We start from the raw sequence: 13,183 nt of genomic DNA on the forward strand, positions 1-13,183 counted from the left end.
TTCTTTCTTTCTTTCTTTCTTTCTTTCTTTCTTTCTTTCTTTCTTTCCCTCTCTCTTTTCCTTTCTTTTGTGTCCCCAGGATCTAATGTGGTTGGTGGAATCTTTATACATGTTGATTGAATTGTTGTCTTATAAAGATAAAATCTCTAGGTTATTAAAATGAGTACTTTTTATCCTCATTTCCACCAGGTTAAGTTTGCCACATACTTTCCCTTACATAACTTCTCAGCCAGGATTTATCTGAATGAGGCAAATACTGTTACAGTGAGAAGACACTTAGATTTTTCTCATCATGTACTTCTAATGAAAATATTAGGCCCATCAGTGTACTGGAAGAAACTGAAAAGAAAAATACTCATGAAGTTAAAACCATCTGTATTTAATAATTCTGTCCAAAACATGAAAACTGCTTAAGCAGATTTCAGTTAACTCACCAGTATTTTTGCAGGACTTTGTCTGTGAATCTCCACCACTGGGACATGTCTCTTCCTGACAAGATGAGGAATGCTAGAATTACGAAGAAAGGCACTGAGGGCAGGGGTGTCCTCCTGGGAAGCTGCAGGCTGCAAAGAGAGAGAAGGGAAACAGCAATGATATTGTATACGGTTACATGAATGTTTGCTTCCTCTTCCTTGGCCTTGATCTGTATGCTGACTTAATTTTTTTTTCCAACTGAGTAAGAGAATTCCCTCTCAAATTCATCCTTCACACCACTGCCGGATTAACCTCCTTTATATAGAGATCTGAATATGTCAGTCCTTAGCTTAAAACTTGTCAATGGCTCCCAATAGAGTCCAGACTACTTGGTCTCTCATTCAAGGTCCTGTACAACCTGGTATCATATTGTTTATTTTCTGGTTTTATCCATACTTCTCATCTTCAAATGAGGCAATATTTATAAAGTGCTTTGCAAAACTTAAAATTTTCTATCTGATTATTTTAGCTAATTATGATAATGATGATGTATTTTTCTCACAGACAGGTAGGTGGCTCAGTAGACAGAGCACTGGGTCTGGAGTCAGGAAAACCTGAGTTCAAATGTTGCCTCAGACATGTGTTAGCTGTGTGACCCTGGGCAAGTCACTTAACCATGTTTGCCTCAGTTTTCCCATGTGTAAAATGAGCTGGAGAAGGAAATGGTAAACCACTCCAGTATCTTTGCCAAGAAAACCCCAAATGGAATCACAAAGAGTCTTACACAATTGAAAGGACTCAACTATAGCATTATTCCAATATCATGAATTCCAGTCAAACTGGACTATTGCTCCCCTTAAACTCCTCACACTTTCTTGGTTTTGACTTCATTTACCTCATTCCTTGTGCTTAAAGTGTTTTTCCTTCTTGCTGTATCTTATCCATTTCTCAAATTCTAGATCAAATGTTACCACCTCCATTTTCCCAAAATGAAAATGATGTTTTGGGGTGGTTAGGTGGCACAGTGAATAGAATACTAGCCCCGGAGTCAGGAGGACCTGAGTTCAAATCCAACCTCAGACACTTAAAACTTACTAGCTGTGTGACCTTGGGCAAGTCATTTAACCCCAATTGCCCTCCAAAAAGCAAAAAAATGATTTTTCCTTTTCAGACTCAGTCTAGATCCTTGCATGACTCTATGTTTGGTGCATTTGGCTCATCTCTGTTTTTTTTCACTTATGTATCTAAATGCTGCATATTTCCTGCTATATTACAAACTCTGAGGGGAGGAGCCCATCATTTAACTAGCATTTCTTTAACTAGCATTACTTACTGTGTGCCAGACATTGTGCTAAGTACTGGGGACACAAAGAAAGACACAACAAACAAACAAAAAACCCCCAAAAAACCTCCAACCCAGACAACAAATAACAAGTCCCCAATCCCAAGGAACTCACAGTCTACTTTGTCTGATGCTCTTCATACAGTAGGTACTTAATAAATTACTGATTCCAGCTGAGTTCTGTTCCACTAGCAGCAAGATCATCATAATATGAAAGCTTAGTGAATACTAGGCCAGGGTCCAAACTCAATTTCCCATATCCCTTAGCACTTAGCACAGTGTTCTGCATACCATATGTGCTTAGTAAATATCTATTGAATAAATGAATTAATAAACTCTATGGGTAAAGAAGGAGTCTTCCCATTATCCAATGAAAGTAAATTCTCATACATTGGGAGGCCTTGGAATAAATACTTTAAGCCAAAGTAATTACCCCCAGAAGCACTAAAGTAAAGATGAGTGAAATATGTGGGGCTAGAACAACACCTCTGGCTCCTCTCTCCTTCCCCACTTCCTTGTTGTAGATCAGGAAGTTTCTTGTCAAAGTGGGATGAAAATCATTTGGTATTGGAGGGGCTACTCCGTGTTATGTAATGGCAAGTGGTAACACTCATTGGGTATATGGGTTGGAGTAGATAGTGGCTGGGATTCCTTCCAGATCTGGGATTCCGAGCTGCCTTCTGATCTGGCTGGAGAAAACACAAACTGCTCAGAGACCACTGGCTGGGGGCAGGGGCCTCTTTGCCTGTTGAACAGAATAGCAGCATTCCTTTGATAAAAAGATCCCCCAGTGAAGGAGCCCAGTTTAGTAGTATCAACAGTAATAAGGCAACACTCCTGGGTGGGGCTTATTTTCACCACTGTGCTTGCACTCTGGAATTTTTGACTTTACTTTGGTCTTCATACAAAGGGCATCTTATTTCTGGACTTTCAAAAAAACAACAACCCCATCTTTCAACACATCTCTTTCACATTTACTACCACTATTATGCAATCTATAATAATAAAATTCACAAAAGATTAGCATCTAGAACTTGGGGTGTGTGTAAGTTTTCTTCTATAACTTCCTCTCTTTTTTTTATCAGGGAAAAATCTTTAGAGCACTGGGCCTCAAACATTCACTAGTTGTGTGACCCTGAGCTAAATTTCTGTCTCCCTTAGTTTGCTCATCTGTAAAATTGGGATAAAAATAGCATCTTCTTCCCAGGGTGTTTATGGGCATTAAATGAGATAACATATATGAAGTTTTTTCAAACTTGAAAGTCTTGTACAAATGCTAGCTATAATTATTACTTCAAATTAAGCAACTTTAGTTCTGAAAAATGTATCAAAGAAGTTTACTTATTATTTGCAGACCACTTTCTAGATCAGAAATTCTTTTCTTTTTGGAGGGCAATTGGGGTTAAGTCACTTGCCCAAGGTCATATGGCTAGTTGTGTGTGTGTGTGTGTGTGTGTGTGCGTGCACGTGCGCACGCGTGTGAAGTTTCTGAGACCAGTTTTGAACTCAAGTCCTCCTGACTCCACTGCTCTATTTACTGCACCACCTAGCTGCCCCTAGATCAGAAATTCTTAACCACTTTTGTGTCATGGATCTTTTTGGCAATCTACTTAAACTTATGGTCCCCTTCTCAGAATAATGTTTTAATTGCATAAAGTAATGCATAGGATTGCAAAGGAGAAACCAATTATGGTGAAATATAGTTATCAAATTAAAAATGTGAGTTCATGGATCCCAGTTTAAGAACTCTTATTCTTAAGCTTACTCACTGGATTTTTCCCTCCAGAATGACTCCCCCTGGTGATTACCTACTACTATTTTCAATCTGAAATCATTAGCAGAGTGAATGGAAGACTCTTAAGCAAACCTGATCAATGCACCAAAAGCATGGTCAACCTCAGGAAAGACAGAGTTTAGCTTGGTCATTAGGAGAGAAGCTGGCAATCAGAAGTGAAATCAAATCCTTCAGAATGGAAATGAAAATTGATCCTCTCTACATTAGGGAGTAACTAATTAGTCACTGGCAAATGTACTTTTTTCTTTTTTAAAATTAATTTATTTCGTTTTCAACATTCATTTCCACAAGATTTTGAGCTACAATTTTTTCTACCCTTCTTTCCCCTACCCCCACCCCAAAATAGCAAGCCTACTGAATACCCCTTCCCCCATTCTGTTCTGTCTTATATCCTCGCCCATCACCCCCTAACTCTCTAGTAGGGCAAGATGGATTTCTATATCCCAGTGCCTATGTATCTTATTTCCCAGTTGCTTGAAAAAAAACCCAACCCCAAAAAATATTTTTTTAAACATTTGTTTTTAAAACTTTGGGTTCCAGATTTTTTCCCTTCTTCTTTCCTCACCCACCCTCACTGGGAAGATAAGCAATTCAATATAGTTTGTACATTTGTAGTTATCCAAATCATTTCCATAGTAGTTATATTGTGAAAGACTAACTATATTTCCCTCCATCTTATCTTGCACCCCACTTATTCTATTTTCTTCTTTGACTCTATCCCTTTTCAAAAATGTTTGCTTCTGACTACCCTCTCCCCCAATCTGCCCTCCCTTCTATCATCCTTCCTCATCCCCTTCCCCCTATTTTCCTATAGGGTAAGATACCCAATTAAGTGTGTATGTTATTCCCTCCTTAAGCCAAATTCAATGAGAATAAAGTTGACCCATTCCCTTTCACCTTCCTGCTCTTCTCCTCCATTGTAACAGTTTTATCTTGCCTCTTTTTATACAAGATAATTTACCCTAATCTATCTCTCCCTTTCTCCTTCTCCCAATAAATTCCTCTCTCACCTCTTATTTTTTAGATATTATCCCTTCATATTCAACTCATCCTGTGCCCTCTGTCTATGTATACATGAACATACATATGCCCACACTCACATATATATTTATATATACATATATCCTCCTATACATACATATATATATATGTATGTATACATATATATTCCCTTCAACTATCCTCATACTGAGAAAAGTCTTATGAGTTATAATTATTGTTTTTCATGTAGGAATGTAAATAGATCAACTTTAATAAGTTCCTTATGATTTCTTTTCCCTGTTTACCTTCTCATGCTTCCTGTATTTGAAAGTCAATTTAGTTTTCAACATTCATTTCCACAAGATTTTGAGTTACATTTTTTTCTCCTCATCTTTTCTCTACCCCCAACCCAAAACAGCAAGAAAATTTATTTAAATTTTCTGTTCAGCTCTGGTTTTTCATCAAGAATGCTTGAAAATCCTAAGTATCTACAGATCCTATACTTGATTATAAGATGCCATGGGGGGGGGAAGGGGAGGGAGGGGGACAAAATGTGAAATTCAAGGAATTGTGGAATTGAATCCTGTAAACTAAAAGGAAACAAACAAATTAATAAATTAAAGAATAAAAAAAGCCTCTATTTCATTGAATGACCATATTTTCTCCTACAGCATTATATTCAGTTTTACTGGGTAGGTGATTCTTGGTTTTAGTCCTAGCTCCTCTGACCTCCAGAATATCATATTCCAAGCCCTTCAGTCCCTTAATGTAGAAGGTTTGAGGTCTTGTGTTATTCTGATTGTGTTTCCACAATACTCAAATTGTTTCTTCCTGATTGCATACGACATTTTCTCCTTGATCTGGGAACTCTGGAATTTGGCTATAATATTCCTAGTAGTTTTCTTTTTGGGATCTTTTTCAAGAGGTGATCAATGAATTTTTTCAATTTCTATTTTGCCCTGTTTTTTCTAGAATATCAGGGAAATTTTGCTTGATAATTTCTTTGAAAGATGGTGTCTAGGTTCTTTTTATGATCACGGCTTTCAGGTTGTCCAATAATTTTAAAATTATCTCTCCTGGATCTATTTTCCAGGTAAGTGGTTTTTCCAATGAGATATTTCACATTGCTTTCGATTTTTTCATTTGTTTGGATCTTTTTTATAATATCTTGATTTCTCATAAAGTCGTTAGCTTCCAATTACTCCAATCTAATTTTGAAGGAATTATTCTCTTCAGTGAGTTTTTGAAATTCCTTTTCCATCTGGCAAATTTGGTTTGTTAAGGCATTCTTCTCCTCATTGGCTTTTTAGGCCTCTTTTGCCATTTGAGTTAGTCTATTTTTTAAGGTGTTATTTTCTTTAGTGCATTTTTAGGTCTCCTTTAGCAGGCTATTGACTCACTTTTCCTAATTTTCTTGCATCATTCTCTCATTTCTCTTTCCAATTTTTCCTCCACTTGTCTTACTTAATTTTCAAAATCCTTCTTGAGCTCCTCCATGGCCTATAACCAATTCATATTTTTCTTGGAGGCTTTTGATGCAGGAGTTCTGATTTTGCTGTCTTCCTCCTGCTCCATGCCTTTATCTTTTTTTGTCTCTAAAAAAGGATACTATGGTCTGTTTGTGCTTCCTCTGCTCACTCATATTGCCAGCCAATTACTTGACTTTTTGAGTTCTTTGCCATGGTAGAACTCTACTTCCAGACTGGAGAGAACTTTGTCCCAAATCACTGGGGTTTTTGCAGCTGCTGGAGCTATTAGGAGGGTGCCTTCTCTGAAGCCCCCACAAGCTCTGGCACACTGGTCATACACCCCAGGACCACCATCCAAGACTGTGATCCAGATCCAAGAAGGTCAAAGCAAGAGCGATTACCCTCTGAATGGTTGCTTGTTTCCCCTACAATGTGCAGGCCAGGAGCTCCTGAGGCAGCCACATAGTACAGTGTAATAAGAATGTAAATTTTAAAGATCTTCCCTGCCCCTAGGCTAATGTGCACCTGAAGCCTGGGGTGGGAGAGGCTTGTTTTTCAGTAGATACTCCTTGATTGGCCAGTGAGTCCATGAGGTTGTTACATTCTCTGAGCCAGGAGAAGGCTATATGAGCCCTGATGTGTAGCTTTGTTTTGGGACTCACTTTGAGAAGTGTTCTGTGATTTGATCTGAATTCTGGGAAGCCGTTGTTGAGAGTCCCCCGGCTTTGAAAAACCCAGAATGTGGAAACCCAGATGTTGACTGGGTATGGATGTAATGGTTGGACAGTTTGGAAATCTGTCTACTTGATGTTTCTGTCTTGATAATTATGCCTGTATATTTTGAAGTTTAGGGTGCTGATCTTTTTTCCCCTGAACAAGGTAAACGATATATGTCTGACTGATTAAAGTAAGCTTGTTAACCCATTTTGAGTTGCTTTCCTTTAACAAAGCAGATCCAAGAACCTGTGTGAGCAGGCACCCTGGGGACACTGGGATGCTTGCTGTGGTGGCAGCAACCCTGAGGACGCACTTGGGGTGCTTGCTGCTACAAAATGGCGTCACGAACAGGATCTGCAGAGTAAAAGGAAAGTATGGGGACTGGGATAATTGTTTGTTTCCCAGTTGTGGTAGCCGTGATTCTGTGGAGCTGTGGAGCAGGAGAGAAGAGTGGCCTGCATGCAGACTTTGCTGAGCTGAGAGCAGGAATGGTGAGCTGCCTGCATCAGGACCTGGGCAGAAGCCAGGAGCGGCTGCCGCCTGCGGGAGGAGAAGGAGCCCAGGAGTTCGGAATTTAGCCACAGGAAAAGATAAGAACTGAGCAGCAAAGCAGGGGCACTGAATGTGTTTCCTGGCTGCATTCCACAGTTTGGGACCCAGAGGGAGGATGGACTTGTGACTATGGTGGGTGGGATGAAGTGCCTTGGATCCCCAGGGACCTCACCTTGTTAGTTTTGTTGCCCAGCCCCCTCTCTGTGCTTGGAAGCTGGGGCTGGAGCCGCGTGAGGGGAAGTACACTCCCCTCCCCCCAGAACTTTATTTGAACTCTTGTTTTGAACTGAAGTGATAATGGCGATAATGCTATGTACTTTGTGTTTGTTTAAGGGCCAGTGGCCACTTTGGTAACTTTAGTTCTGTACTTTGAAAATGTGACCTAAGAAATGTTCAGAGCTAATTTAAAAGTAAATTGTCTATGCTATGGGCATGAAAGATCTTGGGGCCGAATGTAATAAGAATGTAAATTTTAAAGATCTTCCCTGCCCCTAGGCTAATGTGCACCTGAAGCCTGGGGTGGGGGAGGCTTGTTTTTCAGTAGATACTCCTTGATTGGCCAGTGAGTCCATGAGGTTGTTACATTCTCTGAGCCAGGAGAAGGCTATATAAGCCCTGATGTGTAGCTTTGTTTTGGGACTCACTTTGAGAAGTGTTCTGTGATTTGATCTGAATTCTGGGAAGCCGTTGTTGAGAGTCCCCCGGCTTTGAAAAACCCAGAATGTGGAAACCCAGATGTTGACTGGGTATGGATGTAATGGTTGGACAATTTGGAAATCTGTCTACTTGATGTTTCTGTCTTGATAATTATGCCTGTATACTTTGAGGTTCGGGGTGCTGACCTTTTCTCCTGAACAAGGTAAACGATATATGTCTGACTGATTAAAGTAAGCTTGTTAACCCATTTTGAGTTGCTTTCCTTTAACAAAGCAGATCCAAGAACCTGTATGGGCAGCAAACCCTGAGGACGCGCTTGGGGTGCTTGCTGCTACATACAGCCACTGCTCCTCTGCTGCTTCTCACCATAGGGGCAGGGGCCAGACTATGCTCTTCTATCCCCACCTCCCTGTTCCAATAGAGTTCACCACTGAACTTTTACTTTGTCTTTTGAATTTATGGGTTGAGAAGACTTGAAACTGGCACAGCTGCTGGTGATTCACTCTCCTGAAGTCTGCTCTGACTGCTGCTGGTTGGGGCTACCCTGGGGCTGGAACCAGTGGCTCATGCAGGACTGTGCTTGTTTCCCAGCTCAGTGCAATAGACCCTTCCTGTCTGCCTTCAGTGGGAGATTTGTTTCTCTCTGTCACTTTGTGGGTTCTGCAGCCCTAAAGTTTGTTTAGAGTCATTTTTTTGCATATATTGGAAGTAATTGGAGCAGGAGCTCACGCCAAGTTTGTGTTTCTACTCTGCCATCTTGGCTCCGCCCCCTGTACTTCTTTTTCTATGTGTCACTCTAAATTCAGTAACCAATAGGAGTTCTCTATATTCATCAATATCTTCAGGTGTATATTCAAAGCGATGAATTAAAAGGAAAATCCAATGTACTTGGAAATGCAACTTTTGAAGAATTCTTTACAATTTTTTGTAAAATATGATCAAAGGTATTGGAAATACAATGAAAAGTAATGGCCATCATCTTCTGCATGTATTCTATTTTTATTTTTTGACTTCTAGGTTTTTCTAGTGCATACCAGAGAGGCTGAGAGATGCTTATACATCTCTTAATCTGTAATTAAGTCAATGTGGAAAAAGGTCCAGGGGGCTCAGACTACCATATAATTTTCTTTTTTAAATACAGAAATGCTTAGAACAATATAAAGAAAACTCTTCCCCCTGAAATCTGTTTTTTAATGATAGTTGAAGAAGCCAGTTCAACCCACTAGTGATTTCCAGAGAAGAGAATTCTCAAATGTTTCCCTAACTTTACTTTGCTTTGTCTATATTTTAGAATTTTGTTTCTATGCTGAAATGTAATCAAAAGTAGGAAACCTGAAAACTCCTCCCACCACCAAAAAAAAGAGGCAAAGTAACAGGACCCCTGCCACAGTGAATGTCTCTTTTTCTTAAAAACTTGTCTGTAGTTGTGATGAAAACACAAGGTTTCTTAGAACTGGATTCAGGAAGATATCTATAATGGAAGGAGAATGAGATTCCTGTCAGAATACTTTTTATTAGAGAATATATTGAAGAAAGAATACTGACTATTAGGAAAAGACAAGAAAAGGCAGGAATATGGAGGTCTTTTTGCATGAAATAATTAAGATATTGATAAAGGACAGTATGGAGGGAAGATCATTCATTCTATGGCAAGCAATAATTGACCCAAAGAATCACAAATAGAAGACATTTAAAGCTTCCTATCAGTCTCTCAACAAAGCCACAAGAAAGACTGTGTGATTGATGTTTCTTATTAATGATGGAAAAGTAAAGAAAAATAAAGAAAAGAACCAATGATGAAGGGTGCCACCCTACCTCCTGACAATGAAGTGAGAGACTCAAGGCACAGAATGAGACATACATGTCTGGATATGGCAAATGTGTGGATTTGTTTTGCTTAATAATTCTTATTTGTTATAAGCATGTGTGTGTGTGTGTGTGTAATTTGTATTTGGAGGGTGTAGTTTTGTATAGTATTACAAAAAATAAGAAAAGAGGTCCTTGGAGCATTTTTGAAATGCCAAGATGAGAAGAGAAGGAAGTTCAGAGAAGAAAGACAATTTTGAAAGTAACACATGGATTTTATTACATATATTTAAAGATGTTCATAATAGAGATTCATAGTTTCTCTTTTTCTTTTCTACTTTGTGCATATAAATGTCTTCCTTTTGGTGTTAAGTTCAAAGTTAAAAAAAATCATGCAAAAGGGACATGAGCATTGTCAGGGCACCACAGTATATATTAGAAGCAGAAAGCTGCCTTGTAGGCACTTTTAAAACAAGGTATTTCCCATTCATATGCCAAGATCACTCAGGTTTCCTTGGAAGATGTTAACAACAATAAAATCCTATTCAATAGTTCTCTGATAATAACAGTCTGTAGATGGTGAGGTTCTTCATGTTCCTGTTTTTAGACAACATTGGATTGTGAGCTCCCTGGGAAGACATCTACAATCACGCAAATAATTTTGATGGGTCTCTCAGCACAGGAAATACCAAGTAGATAAAGAATGTCTTTTGCCCAGATTTCGATATACATTTGAATGCATATGCTATAGTGTTTGTCTACCACATATCTGGGATAGACAGTATAGATGGGATAGGATTAGAGCTGAAAAGGGAATTAAAAAATTTTTTTTTCTGACTGCAAGTTTCCCATGAAAGCAAAAATCCATGTTTTCAATACCATCATTTTTAATAATGTTATGTCAGAGAATAAATATATGTCAGAGATATATGGAATACCACTGTCCTTGAAGAATGAAGATGTACATTACATACAGGATATAGGTGTAAACAAGTTGAAGCATATAATCAAGGAGGAATTCTGAAAGAGTAAAGGATGTCATAATGGAATGACACAAAGAGATGGGCCAGTCATATGGTTAGAGTAAGGGATAACAGGTGGATGGCTAGAGTATTCTCTTGCTACCTTCTGCATATCAGGGAAAATTGAGAGAAAGTACTCTATCATTGGGGAGAACTTCTGTGATGAACTTTTAGGAGAACATGTACAAGTGTCGCATAGGAAGGGCAGGCATGGATTGGATAGATCCATTCAAGTATTTGAGAATGCAACATAGTGAAAAAACCAAATTTCTAGCATCAAAAATTAAAAAGGGAAAAGGAAGGAAATCATTATAAATCATTTTTCCTAATTACAGTTCAATAAAACTGACAATTTAATGAAATGGGTGAATATGTAAAAATGTATAATGTAACCAGATTAACATTATTATAAGAAATACTCTAAATAACCCAATCTTAGAGAAGTAAATTGAACAAGTCATAAATGAACTCTCTGCCAAGGCTGTTTTAGATATTAAAATAAACCACAAATCCATATGACTAAAACAGCTATTTGTAAAATAGCTATCAGAGAGGAAATAGTATTCACAAGCATGAGTCATATTAGTAGAAATTTTCTAGTTCCTTCAAGGTCTTCCTACAAGTTGTTGTGAGGAATTAAGAAATATCAATAGAAGACTATTAGGCAAAGTTATTATTAGGGTTGCAACTACCAAGGGATCATGTATCATCTTAACAAACAGGAGAGATTCTTTATTTGAGGTAAGTTTTAAGCCTGTATTTTGTCCTACAAAGTTAAATTTTTCTTTTTTATTTTTGGCTGGAGTAATGAGCAAACTATAAACATAATGGGATCGTGTATTTTCTATGCCTTTCAGTCAGTTGTGGGAGTAGGAAGACGTTGTGGAAAATCATCCAAGGAAGCCTACTTGTTAACTTTTTGTATTTTAACCAAAGCTACCTTTAATGCATTCATAGAACATTTTCATGATGATTTTTATAAAGAAAGTAGGCATTTGGGTAGATAATGATTTATTTACAACATGCAATCTCCTGGCACTGTGTGTTCACAAAGACAGCTCCTTATGGAGCTGGAATGTACTCACTCCTTCCTAATCTTACAGTTGCTGAATCCTAGAATTCTTGTCTTCAAGGGTCAACTTGGATGTCTCCTTCTTCCCAAAACCTTCCCAGATTTGCTCCCTGCTCTCCTTCCCCAAGATTCTATTGCTTCTTTTCTTCTCAAATGACTTTGCATTATATTTATACACAGGCTACAACACCTCACTTCTGTCTCTGCAATATGTGAGCCACTTTAGGGCAGAGTCTTTAATTTCCCTTTGGATCCCTTAGCACCAGGAATAATAGAGTCTTACACATAGTAGGTGCTTAATACATATCTATTGAATTGAACTGAATCCCGTAGTTATCTATGAAGATAGCAAATCACAAATAAATTGAAATGTCAATCATTTGCTCTATTCCATGTCTATTTATTGCTCTATTTTATTTTTATCTATAAATGTTCTTGAGATGATATGACTTGGTTGAGTTTCATGCCAAACTTTATTCAGGCTCATTTTCACTTCTACAGCTTTTCACAATTATGTGAAACAATGCCATTGGTAATTGCCCCATATCCTCTGTAATGCTTAGCAAATGATCTTGTACTCTAAACTAGTGTTTATTTTTGGCAGTGACATGTTTATTTTGGTACTGAGAACAAGTGTTTGCTAGCTGAGGTGGTCTCTGGGTTCTTTTGGTCTCTTCATTGTGGTGGTTGTTTTTTATTGGTTAAATTTCAATGTTGACCATCACAATCAATGCCTTTATTTTTAAAAATCAGTTTCCATTTGTTTTCTCAAGTAAAGAACTTATTTAACTAAGACATAATTATCTGTATACATTAGTTGCACAGAAAGTCTTCTTATTCTTCTCCTTTCTTCTTATTTGATCTTGATCCTGACCTTGGCTGTAAGTAGTTGATGGCCTAATTATATACAAACAAGTGACTGTGAAATGATGCTGAAGCTGGTAGCCATTGATTTCTTCCTATGATGTGCTCAATTTCTTTTTTTTTGAAAATAGTTTGCTTTTTTGACTACCATTTGCAAAACCATCTAGCCACCTTCTTCTTGGAAGTGTTCATAACATAGGGTTTGAGGGTCTTTCCTTTCTTAAGCCCAAACCATATTTCAGATACAGATTGCTGCCCTCCTTTATGCCCATTTTTACATTAAAGTAATCAAGTTATCAGGGTACTTTGTTGGTGAAGTGGATATAATGCCAGGCCTGGAGTCAGGAAGACTAATCTTCCTGAGTTAACAGCCAACCTCAGACACTTACTAGCTGTGTGACTCTGGGTAAGTCACTGTAAGGGTTATGGGATTTAAAGATCTCCTATGCCCCATGGACGTGCTGACATAGCAGAGCAAGAGAAAGTGAAAAG

The 13,183-nt window shown here is 38.2% G+C and overlaps 1 protein-coding gene across 4 annotated transcripts in view; it reads right to left on the reverse strand.

Annotated features, from left to right (window-relative positions):
* The window catches only part of ITGA8 (integrin subunit alpha 8), a 238,191-nt gene that overhangs the window by 57,867 nt on the left and 167,141 nt on the right, over positions 1-13,183 (reverse strand). For all 4 annotated transcript variants that reach the window (XM_069086246.1, XM_069086244.1, XM_069086245.1 and 1 more), the window contains exon 26: positions 435-563. In XM_069086246.1, the coding sequence (XP_068942347.1) occupies positions 435-563 (129 nt within the window). The remainder of the gene's footprint in view (positions 1-434; positions 564-13,183) is intronic.

The sequence above is a fragment of the Petaurus breviceps genome, unplaced genomic scaffold, assembly GCF_028583685.1.
Source record: "Petaurus breviceps papuanus isolate PSGF00001 unplaced genomic scaffold, PetGlider_PUasm1.0 178, whole genome shotgun sequence".
NCBI lineage: Eukaryota > Metazoa > Chordata > Mammalia > Diprotodontia > Petauridae > Petaurus > Petaurus breviceps.